The sequence below is a fragment of the Macaca fascicularis genome, chromosome 20 (assembly GCF_037993035.2).
Source record: "Macaca fascicularis isolate 582-1 chromosome 20, T2T-MFA8v1.1".
NCBI classification, from domain to species: Eukaryota; Metazoa; Chordata; class Mammalia; order Primates; family Cercopithecidae; genus Macaca; species Macaca fascicularis.
The window spans coordinates 5901567-5919245 of NC_088394.1; the positions used below are offsets into that span (position 1 = coordinate 5901567).

A 17679-nucleotide genomic window follows, 5' to 3' on the forward strand; every position below is an offset into this window, starting at 1 on the left:
CCAGGAGGAGGCTACTTCCTGGTGTGCCAGCCCCTCCCTGCCAGGTGACCCCAGAGGCTGTTTACTAAGGGGTTTGAGGAGGCCACGTCCTTTCAGCCTGCCACGCCCTCCATTCAGTCCTCTTCCTTCCCACAGGAGGGCTGGGCCTCGGGTTGGGGCCACTGTTGCCCAGGTGTGGGAGGGCAGTGGCTTTGGGAGGTACGGGGACGATGTGTCAAACAGCGTCGCCTCTCCCAGTGAGATGGTTCTCCCTCGCCTCCGTCTCTTTCCCGTTGATTTCTCCAAGTGGGGAGTCGGCTTGGTCCTGATGTGTCTCTAGAGCCGCATCTTCCAGCCTTGAGTGAGCAGAGCAGTTGGAGGCTGAGGGCCTTTTCCTGGCAGGACTCTCTAGCTAGTCTGTTTTTTAGACAGTTTCGCTCCGTCGCCTATGCTGGAGTGCACGATCTCAGTTCATGCAACCTCCGCCTCCTGGGTTCAAGCGATTCTCCCACCTCAGCCTCCTGAGTAGATTACAGGATTACAGGAGCCCGCCACAACACCTGGCTTATTTTTGTATTTTTAGTCGAGACGGGGTTTCACCATGTTGGCCACACTGGTCTCGAACTCCTGACCTCAAGTGATTCTCCTGCCTTGGCCTCTCTAAGTGCTGGGATTCCAGGCATGACCCATCACGCCTGGCCCCGGCTAGTCTTTAGAAATGTTAAGCTATTTGGCTTTATTTTCACGGTGACAGCTGGTTTGTGGTGGGTGTGCTGTGGTTTATTATTATTATTATTATTTTGAGACGGAGTTTCGCTGTTGTAGCCCAGGCTGGAGTGCAATGGTGCGATCTTGGCTCATCTCTACCTCCGCCTTCCCGGGTTCAAGCGATTCTCCTGCCTCAGCCTCCTGAGTAGCTGGGATTACAGGCACCTGCCACGACGCTCGGCTAATTTTGTATTTTTTTTAGTAGAGATGGGGTTTCACCATGTTGGCCAGGCTGGTCTTGAACTCCTGACCTCAGGTGATCTGCCCACCTTGGCCTCCCAAAATGCTGGGATTACAGGTGGGAGGTGAACCTGGGAGGTGGAGGTTGCAGTGAGCCAAGATTGTGCCACTGCACTCCAGCCTGGGTGACAGAGTGAGACTGTCTCAAAACAAAACAAAACAACAACAACAACAAAACCAAATTGTGGTTACGTAGAAAAAGTGTCAACTTACATTTTCAGATGTCCCAGCCAGGCCGTGTGGCTGCTTGGCCAGCTTAAGTCACTTGTGTTTGGGACTGTCGGGGGCCTTTTCTGATTTTCACTCCCCTTCGGGGGTGTTGCCTCACTGTGCTGGGAGGATCTGTGTTCCCAGGGCAGAGGCCAGCGCTCTGACCGCACCCCTCTTGCCTAGCAGGGTCGGCAGACCTGGGTGTCTGTCTGCACACGTCCTCCAGTGGCCTGGACCTGCCCATGAAGGTGGTGGACATGTTCGGGTGCTGTTTGCCTGTGTGTGCCGTGAACTTCAAGTGGTAGGAGCAGAACCCGAATCTTTCTGGGGATAGCTTCGCAGATCCACCGCTGAGGGGGACGCAGTGCAGAGCGAGCTGCCCACAGTGAGGCCCTGCCCCTCGGTCAGTGCAGCACACACTGGAGCCCACTAGGAGGAGCCCTGCGGTTACTGTGGCTGGGCTTGAGCCTCACGGAAGTCGTTGCTTCCATTTAGAGCTCGTGTTACATTTAGGTTGATGCAAAAGTAATCATGGTTTTTGCCACTAAAAATGGCAATTACTTTTGCACCAACTTAATATGAAAAAAAAGCATCTTAAATACTAGAACTCCACTTGGGGCTTTTGCTCCTAGAGTAGAATTGGCGGGAATTGCCTGCAGGCTTACATGGTTTTCTTTGTTTCTCTCCCACCATGTCCCTTTTGGCCAAGCTCACATGGTGGGTTTGAATCAGCTAAATGAGTGTCATGCTCTGGCCTCACTCCACCCAGCACAGACGGGCATTTGGAAGGGCGGTGTTAGAAGAGATTCTAGAAGTAGTAGCCCCGGCGCAAGCTGAGTCCTTGGCCCCTGCTGAGGAGCCGGCCCCTGGATGGGATTCAGGGATATGCGCCCCTCGTGTGAGCTGAGCTCAGGGAAATGTGGGGATCACACCTGGTGCCCTAGAAAGGTCATCTTTTATGTGCTGAGCCAGTCCCCAGGGGGTTGCCTTTCCTTGTTCCATGGCCATGGAGTTAAGAAAAGCATGCAAAAATAATTCTTCAGTCCGTGAAGAGCATCCAACACAGAAGGTACAAACCCTCCTTAAGGCTCCCTCCTCAAATCGGTTTGGCCATTTTGATGTGTAACCCTCCCAGGCCTTTATACCCTTCAGATGCCAAATCTCAGAACTAGCTCCCTGAAACCACACCCCCAGCCTGGCCTGAGCGTGGTGGGGGGGGGGGGTGGGAGCCCAGGTGGGCACCCCAGGGTCTGGTGTCTTCTGCAGGCAGCTCTGAGGCTCCCTTGGTTCTCCCTGCAGTTTACATGAGCTGGTGAAGCATGAAGAAAACGGCCTAGTCTTTGAGGACTCCGAGGAACTGGCAGCTCAGCTGCAGGTAGCCACGTCTGCCACACGCCAGGGTGGGGAGGGTTGTGGAGACTGGCACCGAGCCACGCTCCCTGATTCCTGCTTCCCACAGCCAGGGTGGGACCATGTGGGGTCTGGCGGAAAAGCTAGGGAGGGAGCAGAGGTCACAGAGGCCGGCCTACTCTGCTGTCCCGTTTCAGTACAGTAGGCTGAGGAAAGTTAGGACACACCCCCACCTGCCCTCTGGATTTATGGAGCTGACACTCCACAAATGATGCTGGAGCCGGTGGGCTGGGCTGCAGTTCAGGAAGTGATGAGGATCAGGTAGGCGGGCAAAGGGAGCTTCTGGGACCCGCCTTGAAAGATGAGTGGAATTCTGCAGAGGTTACTTGTTTCTTGTTGCAAAAAGTAACACATCATTCTTGCCAACAGAATGATTGGCAGGATTTTCAGTAAAGGTCCAGGTCGGAAGTCATTTAGACTGGGTCCCCCAGTCTCTGTCAGAACCATGGGACTCTGCTGTGGTGTGAAAGTAGCCACAGATCATCTGTAGATGAAGGGGTGTGGCTTTGTTCCAATAAAACTTTATATACAGACAGGCTGTGGGCTGGATTTAGCCTGCAGGCTGTAGTTTGTGCTCCTTGATTCAGACAGTTTAGCAAGGCTGAAAAGAACACTGACACCCCCTTGTTACGCACAGATGCGTGGGATTGTGTTGGCCAGACGCCGAGAGGAGGGTGCTCCAGGGGAAGGCACAGCATGTAGAGGCTGGGAGGTGCTCCAGGGCACCAAGTGTGGGAAAGTGGGATATGTGGGGAAGTTTCCAGAAAGTGTGATGTCAAGTTGGAGGCGGAGCGCTGCTGGGGCGTGAAGGGTCTGAGTCCAAGTGAGGGAGTTAGGGACTTGGGAGGGGGTGTTGCTGGGTTAGGGACCTGGGATGGGGTGGGGACAGGCAATGAGGTAAGCTCTGCTCTTTATTTTTTCGCAGATGCTTTTCTCAAACTTCCCTGATCCTGCGGGCAAGCTAAACCAGTTCCGGAAGAACCTGCGGGAGTCGGAGCAGCTCCGATGGGATGAGAGCTGGGTGCAGACTGTGCTCCCTTTGGTTATGGACACATGACTCCTGGGCCAGAGGCTAAAACCCCAGGACCCCGGCTGCCCTCCCTACAGCTTCTTGGGAGTCTCAGGGCAAACCCTTTCAAGCAGCGCCTCCCAGTGGCCAGTAGCTGAAATGACGGCAGTGGTGCCGCCTGGTGAATGAATTGGTTGGGACCCCGGAAGCTGTGGTTGGCCCTAATTTCTTCTTTGGAGGCTCAGAAACATTTCCTCTCTTCTGTTCTTCACGCCCCATGCCCCTGCTAGCGTATTACTGTTCTGTGACTTCCCCATGACCTCTGCAGGACTCCTCCTCCTGTGTTTGGTCTCCAGGTGTCGCCTTTCTGCCGTGTTCCTAACGTTACGATTCCTGTCTTGAAAAAAAGCACCGGCTGCACTGTAAGCCCAGGGATGTGGCATCTGCAGCGGGCTTGGCTTTGTGAGGAACTGAGTGTGTCCACGTTGGGGGAACATCATACTTGATACACACGTTTTTATTTGCGCAAAGAAAATGCTATTTTTGGAGCCAGAATTTTCACGTCTGATTTATGGTGATTTTCTTAAGAACCAGAACTGCTGGCAGAAAGGGGGCACCCCCACGCTTAGACAGCCGATGTCTTATTAGAGGGCAGTTTGTGGTTCCTGGTTTGGAATTTAACATTCTTCAAACATTCCAGTCCACTGAAAGTTTTATCCGCTTTCCCATATAAAAATTCTTCCCACGATAGTGACTTGCTTCTCACAGTCACGTTGGAAGGCGTGTGTGAGGCCTACAGTGTGAGGTTCAGAATTGCCATTTCCAAGCGCTCCTCGTAGGGAAACAGCTTCTGGTCATGACGAGGTTCGGCCTCCCATCTGATCCCGGCCCGGCCTGGAAACAGAGCACATGTGTTTCAGGATGGCGGTGTTTGGGGACGGGACATTAGCTTACTGTGTGGGGCTGCTAGAATAGGCCTGGCAGGGTGGGGGGGTGTCCAAGTCAGGTTACTTGGTTCACAGGTTCCCAGGCCCACCCAGGTACCTAGAATTGGTCTCCAGGATGGGACCAGAAATCTCGTTTTGCATAGAAGTGGCTAGCAGCAGGCACCGTGCCGTTCTCCACACTGCCCGTGTCTGCCCCAGCGCTTGGCACAGCGGGACAGAAGCAGAGATCTGAATCCACATCTACCTGGCTGCTCAGTCAATCCACTCTTCACAAAGCTTAGAAAGCGGCCAGGCACAGTGGCTCACGCCTGTAATCCCCACACTTTGGGAGGCCGAGGCAGGCGGATCACCTGAGGTCAGGAGTTCGAGACCAGCCTGGCCAACATGGTGAAACCCCATCTCTACAAAAATACAAAAATCAGCCAGGTATGATGGCGGGTGCCTGTAATCCCAGCTACTCAGGAGGCTGAGGCGGGAGAATCACTTGTACCCGGGAGGCGGAGGTTGCAGTGAGCCGAGATTGTGCCACTGCACTCCAGCCTGAGTGACAGAGCGAGCCTCCATCTCAAGAAAACAAAAAAACAAAAAACCCCACAAAAAACAAAACCACACACACACAAAGCTTAGAAGGGGCTAGTGTTCTGATAAGCACAGATGCCTGAAGAGCCAGTAGCCAGAGTGATTTTCGTTTTTTTTTTAGATACGATCTTGTTCTGTCACCCAGGCTGGAGTGCAGTGGCACGGTCATTGCTCACCACAGCCTCGACTCCTGGGCTCTAGCAATCCTCCCACCTCCCAAGCAGCTGGGATGACAGGTGCGTGCCGCCATGCCAGTAGTTTTTTTATTTTGTAGAGATGGGGTCCTGAACACATGGCCACAAGTGATGCTGCTGCCTCAGCCTCTCTTATTTTTTTGAGACGGAGTTTTACTCTGTTCCTCAGGCTGGAGTGCAGGGGCACAATCTCAGCTCACTGCAACCTCTGCCTCCCAGGTTCAAGTGATTTTCCTGCCTCAGCCTCCCGAGTAGCTGGGATTATAGGCGTGCACCACCACGCCTGGCTAATTTTTGTGATTTTAGTACAGATGGGGTTTCACTGTGTTGGGCAGGCTGGTCTTGAACTCTTGACCTCAGGTGATCCGCCCACCTCAGCCTCCCAAAGCCTCAGCCTCTTACAGTGTTGGGATTACAGGCGTGAGATGCTGTGACCCGGGATGATTTTCATTTACAGTTTTTTGTTACGAGTGGAAAATGCGTATTTATAAAAATGAAGTAGTACAGACATGAACGTGTAGAAGTCTCTATCATCCTTCTGTTAACGTGTATATCAGGGATGTCCAATCTTTTGGCCTCCCTGGGCCACACTGGAAGATGAAGAATTGCCTTGGGCCACACATAAAATACACTAACGCTAGCAATAGCTGATGAACTAAAAGAAAAATCACAAAAAAACCTCATACTGTTTTAAGAAAGTTTACAGATTTGTGTTGGGCTGCAGATTGGACAAGCCTGCCATATATATATTCTAGGTTTTCCTCTATAGGTCTACTAATGTGAAAATGATTATTGTGACAAATGTTTTTTTGACATGAAGTCTTGCTATATTGCTCAAGGTGGCCACAAACTCCTGGGCTTAAGCCATCCTCCTGCCTCAGCCTCCTGAGTAGTTGGGAATATAGGTACTCACAACCATGTGTGGGTGATTATTATTATTTTTTAAACAAAAATGGGGCTGTGCGCAGTGGCTCAAGCCTGTAATCCTAACACTTTGGGAGGCTGAGGTGGCAGATCACTTGAGGTCAAGAGTTCGAGACCAGCCTGGCCAACATGGCAAAACCTCGATTCTACAAAAAAATACAAAAATTAGCTGGGCGTGGTGGCATGCGCCTGTAGTCCCAGCTACTCAGGAGGCTGAGATGGGAGGATAGCTTGTACCTGGGAGGTGGGAGGTTCCAGTGGGCCGAGATCGCACCACTGCACTCCAGCCTGGGCAATACAAAGCCAGACTCTGTCTCCAAAAAAAAAAAAAAAAAAAAGGTGGGTGGGGGCTTATACTATATGTGCTGTTTGGCACTGCTCTTTTCACTTAAACCATACTGCAGGTATTTTTTCACGTAAGTATCTGAAGAAAGACTTCCTTTTTTTTTTTTTTTTTGCTTTTTTGAGACAGGGTGTTGCTCTGTTGCCCAGGCTGGAGTGCAGTGGTGAGATCACGGCTCACTGCAGCCTCCACCCCCCGGGCTCAAGCCACCCTCCCACCTCAGCCTCCCAAGTAGCTGGGACCACAGGCATGTGCAACCATGCCCGGCTAGTTTTGGTATGTTTTGTGGGGATGGGGTCCCATTATGTTGCCCAGGTTGGTCTTGAACGCCTGGGGTCAGGGAGTCCTCCTGCCTTAGCCTCCTGAAGTGCTGGGAGGACAGGCGTGAGCCCCGTGCCTGGCCAGCCTGCTGTGCGAGGTCGTGCGGGACTCTCACGGAACCCAGTGTGCCTTCGTGTGCTGGCTTGTTGACTGTGTAGTTAACAGGCTCCCCATGTGGACAGGCATTGGGTCGTCTGTCTCTGTGCAGGCAGAGGCTGCTGCGGGTGCATCTGTGCGCACGGTTGCCAGGAGGGGCTCTGCTCGGGGAGCTGGGGCAAAAGCTGGTGGCATTGGGGGGCATGGGTGTAGTGTGGAGGCGCGGGAGCCAGGCGGCCGGGCTGCAGTCTGTGGGAGCTCGGGAGTCGCCTGGCCTCCGTGTGCCCTAGTGTCTTTGTTAGAGAGATGGGACAATGACAGCACACCCTCACAGGTGCTGGGGGCTGACAAATGTCAGTTCTGAGGACAGTGGCTGGCCCACTGCGGGGCCAGTTCCCCTTCTCTATAGTCACCCTGTTCGTCCTCCACTGACTGGGTGCTCAGGACAGTGGCGTGGTGGGTCTGCCTGTACAGCCTGTCCCCCAGCGTCCTGCAGGCCACAGCTGTGTCCAGCCCTGACCCCGACTGCCTCTCCCACCACCTCCATTTTATAGATGAGGAAACCGAGGCCCAAGGGCTTAGGGAACTCTGCTCCGAAGCACATAGTAGGGCTGCTGGGCTCAGACCCTCCCTCCCTGTGCTGAGCTGCCCTCCTCCTGCCCCAAGCCCCTCCATGCCCTGAGCCCACCCTGCTTGCCAGCTCTGCCTAAGTTCCCCGCATGGTGTGGGGGTGTGGGGCATCCTAGCTTTTCTCCGGTGCCAAGTTCTTTCACTTCCACTGGAGTCTTGCAGGGACAGCTTGGGGACCCTGCAGGCCCAGGAGGGCGTAGGGGCTCACCTAGTTCGGTGGTGAACAGCTGGCATGTCTCCGGGTTGCGGACGGTGAAGGCCACGTAGACCTCAGGAGCCCGCTGGTGCTCCCGGCAGGCAGCCAGCCTCCGCAGGACCCCGACCAGCAACACGATGGCTTCTGGACAATACAGCACATCTACAGTGAAAGCTTCAGGTTACTGAAAGGGACCAGTGGAACGTTCCAGGTCATGCTGACCTCAGCCGCAGGGCGAGGCCAGAGAGGCAGCGGTCACATGAGACTATTAGATGCCATCTGACCATCTGTGCCATTAGATGGAAACGCAGTTACCCGGGTGAAAAAGGAGAACCCTTAGTAGAGAAAGCTGCAAAAGACCAAAGCAAAAGAAAAAGTCTCCAGACTCACTGGTGTTCCTTAAAAAACAGCTCTGGTTCTTAGCCTATCTAGAGGGCTCTGAATGACGCAAAGCCTGACCCTGGTGTGAATGTCGTGTTTCAGGCGTCTGCCGATTTGTGTGCTGGCTTGCAGGGGAGGGCCTGTGTCCCTGGCCACCGCCGGGCCTGTGGTTTCAGGGCTGGGACCCAGGGTCACAGGCCGAGCTCTGTTCGACCAGAGGGGACTGAGTGTGCCGGCAGAGGCGAGGGGTTTTCGGTGGCCCAGCCAAACACCACCTTCTCTCACGGGCCCTGTCCTTGTCCCAGAAGTGGTTGTTTTCCTCCTGTGGTCTCTGAAGGACACGGGGCATGGCTCTGGGACACAGCCATGTGGTGACGACTGTAACGGGAGTATGCCTGTCCCCAACAAGAGGGCTGCGGCTTCAAGGTCACCTTAAGAGGCACCCCTGTCCTTGGATGTCACCCTGGAGGCCCAGAGTAACTCTTCTGGAAGCCCCATCATGTCCATGCCCGACAGCGTCCCTTGTTCCCTTTTCCCAGAGCCAAGAGCTGGGTGGAGCTGCAAGGACACCGCCTGTGCAGGGTGCCCGGGGCTGGGCATTACCTGCCGCGATGACAACATCTGGCTGGAAGGCAGAGAGCTGACGGACTGTCGTGACGTCCCAGTCCAGCTGGGCCACTGTCACCCTGGGGCTGTCTAAGTTGGCAGTGATGTCTGCCTCCAACGAGAGGCCATTGAGAAGGACATTCCCTCGGAGCTGCTCGAGGACCCGGCTGTGACAATCGCTGAAGATGTATGCCCGGGGGCGGCACATCTTGCAGATGGCCAGGCCTGTGAGGCCGGCGCCACTGCCAAGCTCTAGGACAGTCCTGGCAGAAGGAAAGCGGACCGTGTCTGCAACTGCACTAGGGTAAGCCTGCCTCGGTGCCCCGCCCTGTGCCCCGAGGTCACCTGTCAGTGAAGGCTGCCGGGTTCTCGATGGCCCATTCTGCAAGGTAGAGGGCAGCGTCCCATGTGACCAGGCCCGTGGTGCCGTGGGAGATGATGGCTGTGCTCTCGGAGAGCGTGACCGAGCCTCCCGAGGGCTGCGTGGAGAGAGGGCGAGAGAATCAGTCTAGCGATCAGAAGACAAGTGGCTTAGAAGACAAGTAGCCATCCACCCCATGACTGAATAAACCATGACAGCACCAATCACCACTCAGCAATGAGAAGCAGCCAACTGTTGACATGCCAACAGCTTGCACAGGCCTCAAGGGTATCACGCGGCGTGAAAGACGCTCATCTCAGGCCACACAGGATTCCATTCATCGAACATTCCTGAGACGATGGAATTCTGGTGATGGAGCACAGGTCAGTGGTGGCCAGGGAGGGGCCGGGTGTGGCTATGAAGGGGTGGCTGCCTTGTGATGATTCAGTGTGCTATGTTTTTCCTTTGTGGTTTTCTGTATCTATGTTTTATCTTTTTTTTTTTTGACATGGATTCTCAATCTGTCACCCAGGCTGGAGTCAGTGGCACGATCTTGGCTCACTGCAAACTCCGCCTCCCGGGTTCAAGCGATTCTCCTGCCTCAGCCTCCCAAGTAGCTGGGATTACAGGCGCCTGCTACCATGCCCTGCTAATCTTTGTATTTTTAGTAGAGACGGAGTTTCACCATGTTGACCAGGGTGGTCTCAAACTCCTGACCTCAGGTGATCCGCCCGCCTCAGCCTCCCAAAGTGCTGGGATTACAGGCATGAGCCACCGCGCCGGCCTAATTTTTGTATTTTTAGTAGAGACAGGGTTTCACCATATTGGGCAGGCTGGTCTCGAACTCCTGACCTCAGGTGATCCACCCGCCTTGGCCTCCCAAAGTGCTGGGATTACAGACATGAGCCACCGTGCCCGGCCCTGTCAAGTATTCTTTGAGGACTGGGCATTAGGTCTTTGTGAAGCAGGTAGTGTGTGTTACCTACTGGACAAATGCCCATGAGACATGCTGTTGTTGAAGTGCCTGATTTACAGACAGGGAAACTGAGGCTAAAGGAGGTTAACAGACCTCATGTCTAAGACTGCAGAATGGGTGAGTCAGGATTTGAACCCACACCCGTGTTTTCACTTTGTGCAGGAAGGGCATCTGGGCTGTGAGGGGGAGGAGGGTGCCCTTCTCATACCAGCAAATAGCTCCGGTGGCCATGGGGGGACTCCTCGGCCATCAGGGTCTCCGCCAGCGCCTCGTACAGCTCGTCCAAAGGCTCCGTGTGGACAGCCTCGTGCTGGGGGCAGACAGAGAGCTTGTTTGCTTTCGTTCTAATATGTAAAAATGGCCAGATGATTTTCACCAAGTTTGGAGGGGAGATTTGCGACAGAATGGTGTAATACTGGCCAGGTGGCATATAAAATATTCACTTTGCTGGCTGTGGTGGTGTGTGCCGATAGCCCCAGCTACTCTAGACACTGACATGGGAGGACTGCCTGAGCCCAGGAGTTTGAGTACAGCTTGAGCAACAGAGACCTTGTCTGTAAAAAAATAATTCACTTGGTAGGGAAGCCTGGATGGGAGGGCCTTCAACAAGAGGTGCTGAGAGGGTAGGCTTAGGGTAGTCTAGGGCAGGAGACAAGGATTCCATGAGAGCTGCTGCGTGACCATGACAGAGCTCTGTGTTTGGATGAAACACAGAGAGGAGGAAAACCAAAGGTGCTGTTAAGTGCGCCCAGGCAGAGCTGGGAGGGCGGCCCGTGCTGCAGGCCGTGGCTGTCAGCAGGTGGCTTCTCCACAGCTGGCCCCGGCCTACGAGTCACAGGGCAGCAGCAGGGTACACTGGGTGACTGCTGCCCTCTGCTGGTGGCACAGGGCAGACCTGCTGGTGACCACAGATGTACCCTTTGGGAAGGACTAGGGAGAAAGCGGGTACTGGAGAAGCAGGGGATTGTTTTTTTGCTAAAAGTGTGGCCCTTTTACTCAGCAGGTCTGCTACTGCCTACTGAGGAACGGCCTCTCTGACATCCTCCCTCATGTCAAACCCTGCATGTTCGGGCCCATCTTTAAAATCCATCCTAGGCCAGGCACAGTGGCTCATGCCTGTAATCCCAGTACTTTGGGAGGCTGAGGCGGGCAGATCACCTGAGGTCAGGAGTTCGAGACCAGCCTGGCCAACATGGTGAAGCTCTGTCTCTACTAAAAATACAAAAATTAGCCAGGCGTGGTGGCGTGTGCCCGTAGTCCCAGCTTCTTGGGAGGCTAGGCACGAGAATTGCTTGAACCCAGGAGGCAGAGGTTTCAGTGAGCCGAGTTGCGCCTCGGTACTCCAGCCTTGGCAACACTGTGAGGCTCTGTCTCAAATAAGTAAATAAATAAATAAGTAAAAAATAAAATCCATCCTGTATCAGTCAGGAAAGAGCTGATTCCAGCAGGATCACTGCGGAGAATTCACCAGGGGAACTAGTTCCAAAGGTATGTTAAGAGCTAAACCCGGCCGGGCGCGGTGCCTCAAGCCTGTAATCCCAGCACTTTGGGAGGCCGAGACGGGCGGATCACGAGGTCACGAGATCGAGACCATCCTGGTTAACACGGTGAAACCCCGTCTCTACTAAAAAATACAAAAAACTAGCCGGGCGAGGTGGCGGACACCTGCAGTCCCAGCTACTCGGGAGGCTGAGGCAGGAGAATGGCGTGAACCCGGGAGGCGGAGCTTGCAGTGAGCTGAGATCCGGCCACTGCACTCCAGCCTGGGTGACAGAGCGAGACTCCGTCTCAAAAAAAAAAAAAAAAAAAAAAAAAAAAGAGCTAAACCCTCCAACAGGGGCCCGTGGCGCAACCCAGAGACGGATAAGAACAGCAAACTCCAAACCCTTCGGCGGGCAGGACAGAGGGTGTGGGCGGGCAGGACAGAGGGTGTGGGCGAGGGTTCCAGTGCCGCGGGCTGGGCCAGCCTGGTAGGAATGAGAATCCATATGCTAGGAGCTGGGGCCCCGGAGAAGCAGCTGCTGCGGAGACCCCAGGAGGCAGCGTGAGGGAGAGACGCTGGCCTCCCCTTATTCCCACCCTGCACTGTCTCCCATGGGTCACACCCAGCTGCAGCCAGTTGCCTGGGAGGCGCCTGCCATGCTGGGGTCTGCAAAGCAGGCCCAGGGCCTGGGAAGGACAGGGGCTCGAGCACGCAGGTGGCTATGCTGTCCGGCTACTGGGCAGACACTGCCGATAACTGACCTTTTTGATGAGTTCTGAGAGAAAGCACCGGGCATACTTGACTGACGGCGGGTGCTTCACACACACAGGGTGCTTCACAGTCTACGGCAAAGGACAGAACGTTGGTTGCTGGGGAGACCCCATCTGAAGTCTCCTATGAGCTTCAAGCCAACACAGCAGAGGGCAAACTCCGGGCTACCCAATCCCTCAGCAAAGATGTAGATGGACACAGCGTTCTGGCCCCACGCATCTGAAGTTTGTCTTAAGATATAAGCCGTTTCCTAAAAATGCTTCCGCTGCAGCGGCACAGGCTATGGCCTCTTTCTTTTTTTTTTTTTGAGACGGAGTCTCCCGCTGTCGCCCAGGCTGGAGTGCAGTGGCCGGATCTCAGCTCACTGCAAGCTCCGCCTCCCGGGTTCATGCCATTCTCCTGCCTCAGCCTCCCGAGTAGCTGGGACTACAGGTGCCCACCACCACGCCCGGCTAGTTTTTTGTATTTTTAGTAGAGACGGGGTTTCACCGTGTTAGCCAGGATGGTCTCGATCTCGTGACCTCGTGATCCGCCCGTCTCGGCCTCCCAAAGTGCTGGGATTACAGGTGTGAGCCACCGTGCCCCGCCGCTATGGCCTGTTTCTAACGCCCATTCTGAGCAGGAACACAGCGCATGTGGGCCTAACCACCTCCCTCCCAGGGGAGCCAGTGTGAACCAGGGTTTGCAGGAAGGACAGTCGCCAACTGTCTGGCTGTATGAAAGAGGCGGGAAGGCCCACTGGGCACCTGCTCTCTTGGAGCGTGTGTCCCTGGGGACAGGATGGACGGGGAGGGGACTCTCAGGGTGACATTCCAGCTAAAGCCGAGAGAAGCCAAGTGCAGGACGAGCAAGTTCCAGGCAGCAGGAACAGCCGGTGCAAGCTCCGAGGTGGCCATGGCCTGGCGCTTGGAAAGGAGGGCAGAGGGACTGGTGCAGCAGGAGTGGGGACGGTAGGAAAACAGGAGCCTGGAGGGAGGGAGGAGATGGTCCACAGTGCCTGCTGGCTGGGAGGGACGCAGATTCTGCCCAAGGGCAGCAAAGTACCCCACGCAACACTCAGGCCCTTCAGGCTGGTGCTGGTTTTTCATTTTTTTTTTTTTTTTGACACAGAGTGTTGCTTTGTTGCCCAGGCTGGAATGCAGTGGCACGATCTTGGCTCACTGCAGCCTCTGCCTCCCAGGTTCAAGCTATCCTCCTGCCTCAGCCTCCCGAGTAGCTGGGACTATAGGTGTGCACCACCACACCCAGCTAATTTTTGTATTTTTAGTAGAGATAGGGTTTTGCCATGTTGGCCAGGCTGGTCTCGAACTCCTGACCTTAGGTGATCTGTCCACCTCAGCCTCCCAAAGTGCTGGGATTACAGGTGTGAGCCACTGTGCCCAGCCTTTTGCTGGGTTTTAAAGCAGCTCTCCCTACATTTCATGCTTCACCACCTACGAGGGTGAGGCTCAGGGTGAAACTCAGAGCAGGGTGTGAGATCACTTCAGGTATCTCCATGCTCGAAGCCCTGACCTACTGGATTGCTCCGAAAGTCTTCCCTGCTGTGGCTGTATCTTTTCCATGTGGATGATCTTGGTTCACTTCTAGCACAGGAATTCTTAACCAGGGCTCCCAGGATGGGCTGGGTGGGTGGGGGTGGAGGATGTCTGCCTCCCCTGAGTTTGTATGGAAAATGTATTCTTCTGATGCGCATCTTTCTGGGAGGGAGTCTATTGCTTTGTCTTTTCAGAAGGGCTCATGGCCCTTCGAAGGTGAAGACCCAGGATGCAAGGTGATCTGCACTTGGCCCACAGGCCAGGGTCAGGCTGTGGCTGGGCCGGGTGGTGATCCTGCCTCTCACCTGCATGCGGATGCACTTGAGTCCAGACCCCACCCTGGGTAAAGCACGGGCCCACTTATGTCTAGAAGAGACAGGAGTGGGCAGGACAGGTCTCATGTATGCAAAAAAGAAAGTCTCTGAGCATCTCCCAAATGCTAGAAGCTGTTTTGCACCTGTCATCTCTCTTTTTGCTGTGGATGTGGATGGTTTAAAAAACATTCCCTAGATTCCCCCTTCTCATGCAGATTTTTGTATATTCTGATGTCTCTGTCTAAGTCTTAGATAGAAAACGAAAGAGCTGGAGCTGTCGGAGGTGCTGACACCCACCTGCAGTGCTGACTCAATGGGTTTGTTCTTTGAACAGAGGTGTTTTTAAAGGGTAGAAGCACACCTGTGGTTCTTCTAGCAGGTCTTCCAGAGAGATTCAGGAGGCAGGGTCATGAGTCCGAGGGACTCTGGGATTCTTACCTTCTGCAAAATATCCCGCAGCAGCTCAGAATCTGATGAGTCTCTTAACTTTGCTTCTAAGCTCTGTGTGGAGGGGAGAGAGAAATCTCAAGGGCGCATTCACGGGAACATTAAACACGCAATAGAATGTGCTGGCAAAGCGTTGTGTGATCTCTCCCTGGGGACGTGGAGCCAGTTGGAAGTGGAAGCCACAGCGGCTGAAAGCCTGACCTTCAGATGTTGCAGGGTGCACCTGGATGAGTCACAGGAAGAAGGCTAGAAGACTGTCTCTTGGCCGCATTAGTCCTGGCTACTTAGCTGCCACCCGGGTCATGGGCCACCTCCCTGGTTGCACGGGTCAGCCAGGAATTACCAGGGCAGCCATGGCACCAGGGTTTGATGGGCTTGCCATCTGAGTTCAAGTGGAAATGCAGAATGTGCCTGGATCAGCCTGGATTACACTGTCCTCTTACAGCGGCCTCAAGCCCAGCAATGAGCTTTGGCTCCCGAGTTAGGCAGTTCATATGTGTCTTGTCTCATATGTGACACAGGGCAAGGCACTTCATTGCTTCAGAGCTCCTTCCATGCCGTAAAAGGCCCTACAAGACCTGGTCCTAATCCCTCTCTCTGGCCTGTTCTCCCTCACCCCTGGCCCACCCTGCTCACTCCACTCCAGCTACACTGGCTGCTTTGCTGTTGTTCCTCAACCACCGCTGGCTTGTTCCACCACAAGGCCTTTGCATATCCCGTTCCCCAAGCCGTTCCCATGCCTGACTGCTTCACCACTCAGGCCCCAGTTCAAATGTCACCTCTTTGAGGAAGGCTTCCCTGATTCCCTGACTTTGGTGACTCTTCTCCCCAGTTGCTCCATTCACCATTTCCCTGTTTTATTGGCTTTAAAGCCACTTCTGGTCTTTTCTTGTTTATTCATTTATTTGTTTATTCTCTGGCTCTCCCATGCAAGCAGAGCCTCATCTGTCATGGGTACTGCTGATCCATGGTGCCTGGCTCACGGAAGGCATTTATTAAACATTTGGAGACTGAATAAAAACACTACTTAACACCAACATGCATTTCCCATGAGCTAGGCACTGATCCACAGGCTTTTGTACTCAACCCTGAGAGGTAGGTGTCATTATATCCCCCATTTTATTAATAAGAAAACAATAGCACACAGAGATGCAGTCACTTGCCCAAGGTCACACAGGGCCAGGGACTGGGCCGGGATTCGAAGCAGGCAGGCTGCCTCCTGGGTCTGAACTCTCAACTACTGCACCCGAATCAAACAATCCCTCTGGTCAAATGTGAGTGATAACAATAGTACCCACCTCGTGGGTGTTCAGGGTGAGCCCATTAGCATTCAGCGTGGGCATGTGAACAAATTATAGTCAACACTGAATGGAGACCTATGATGCTTTTATGAAGGTTTCTATTTTGGGTTAAAAATGCACAAATTTCTCCAGACCAGAAATGATCTCTGAGTGCTAAATATTTTATGTCAATGGAATAACACAAATGATTAAGCACCACCCCATAAAATGGGGCAGACCCAGGGAGGAATAGATATCCAAACTGCCTCATCCCAGTGAGCTCACCGCACATGAATTACAAATGGGGCCGGGTGCATTAAGCCCCTCTGCTGGCAGAAGGGAGGCTGCTGCCTGCCATGAGCCTGTGCTGTGGATGGCAGGTCCCCAGGGCGACGAGAGGCCACCCCCTCCCTTCTCTGTCTCTTCCATCACAGGCGTGAGAGCCTCAGCGCACGAGCCGATTCTGTGCAGTGCTCGATGTACAGATGAGAACACTGAGCCACGAGGGACAGCCTGTGATCTGGTCACCGCGCTCGGGAGAACGTGGTTACCCGCGGTCCTGAGGGCGCTGACTTTTTAGAATGGGCGAGGGCAGCTGTGTCCCAGTGACCAGAACGATTACTGCCTTTAAAAAGTCGTGAAAACGATCGTGAACTGTACCCCACACCGAGCGCGCGTCGGCCCCCAGCCGACCGTGGAGCCGTCCCCAGCCTCCGCCGCAGGAGGGGTGCGAGCGACTCTGGCCAGGCCCCGGGGACGGGGACCGGGACGCGCGGCCCTGAGTGTCGGGAGCCCAGGCACTCACGTGGCGGGAGCGCCGGGGGCTTCAGCACGGAGACCCGTCCCGTCTGTCCCTGGACTCCCCCGCGCCCCGCGGGCCTCTCCGCGCTCCCCGCCGCCCACCTGCCAGGGGAAGGAGCGCAGCGCGCGCGCCGCCAGGAAGCGGCGCTCGAAACTCTGCAGCAAGAGTTCGGTCCCCGCATCCTCCTCCGGCGCCATGACGTGGGCGGGGCCGCGGCGTTGCTGGGAGACCGGGCGGAAGCCGGCCCTGGACTGAAGAAGGGGCAGGCCCGAGGCAGTGAGTCGCGGCAGAGAGGGGGAGGGGCCCGGGGTAGGGCCAGGTGGAGCGACGTGGGGGCGGACCCGGGGGCGGACCCTGAGGCGGGGCCCGGGGTGGGGCCAGGATGAGTGCCAAGAGGGCGAGGCCTGGGGTAGGGCCAGGATAAGCGTCGTTGGGGCAGGTCCTGGGGCGGGACCAGGATAGGGCGATCCTGGAAGCGGGGCTTCGGAAACGTACAGGTTGGTGGCGTCCTGGAGGCGGGGCCTTGCGTGGGGGCAGGATAAGAGTCCTGGAGGCGGGCATTAGGGCGGGGCTAAACGATGATTGGGTTCAGCAGGTGGGACTCGGAGCAGAGCCCAGTAGACAGGTCTTAGGGCGGGGCTAAGGCCAGACCAAGAGAAGGGCTCCGGAGGCGGGGCCGAGGCGGGGCGTTGACTCTGTCGTAGTACACGGCCAGGGCCCGGGTTCCGGGAGGCGGGGCCGAGTCCGGATTGTGGGCTGCGCTCAGGAGGCGGGCCCTGGGGCGTGGCCAGGCGCAGCTCCGTCCCTGGGAGGCGGAGCTTAGGGAGGGGCTGGTACGGGGAGGGACCCAGGGCCTGGGAGGCCGGTCCGGGCTGGG

The 17679-nt window shown here is 55.2% G+C and overlaps 2 protein-coding genes across 15 annotated transcripts in view; one reads left to right on the top strand and one right to left on the bottom strand.

Moving 5' to 3' along the window:
* The window catches only part of ALG1 (ALG1 chitobiosyldiphosphodolichol beta-mannosyltransferase), a 52941-nt gene extending 48770 nt beyond the window's left edge, over nt 1–4171 (top strand). For 7 of the 12 annotated variants that reach the window (XR_012429721.1, XM_065536815.1, XM_065536814.2 and 4 more), the window contains 3 exons: nt 1384–1498; nt 2497–2572; nt 3533–4171. Coding sequence is in view for 6 of the 12 variants with exons in the window: in XM_065536815.1 (XP_065392887.1) it covers nt 1384–1498; nt 2497–2572; nt 3533–3664 (323 nt within the window). In the remaining 6 variants the exon portion in view is untranslated. Of the gene's footprint in view, nt 1–1383; nt 2267–2496; nt 2573–3532 lie in introns of all 12 variants that reach the window. The other 5 variants (XR_012429724.1, XR_012429722.1, XR_286805.5 and 2 more) reach the window with 2 other exon arrangements.
* On the bottom strand, nt 4118–17014 carry EEF2KMT (eukaryotic elongation factor 2 lysine methyltransferase). 3 transcript variants are annotated; one of them, XM_005591170.5, is made up of 8 exons: nt 16904–17014; nt 14712–14774; nt 12415–12495; nt 10379–10480; nt 9179–9312; nt 8831–9096; nt 7859–8008; nt 4118–4510 (listed from the first exon to the last, which is right to left on the bottom strand). In XM_005591170.5, exons 1-8 carry the CDS (start codon nt 16997–16999, stop codon nt 4410–4412), a joined length of 993 nt encoding a protein of 330 aa, XP_005591227.2. In that variant the 5' UTR covers nt 17000–17014; the 3' UTR covers nt 4118–4409. The 3 variants fall into 3 exon arrangements, with proteins under 3 accessions (XP_005591227.2, XP_005591228.2, XP_005591229.2); XM_005591171.5 differs by lacking the exon at nt 12415–12495; XM_005591172.5 differs by lacking the exon at nt 10379–10480.
* Between the last annotated feature and the right edge of the window lie 665 nt (nt 17015–17679).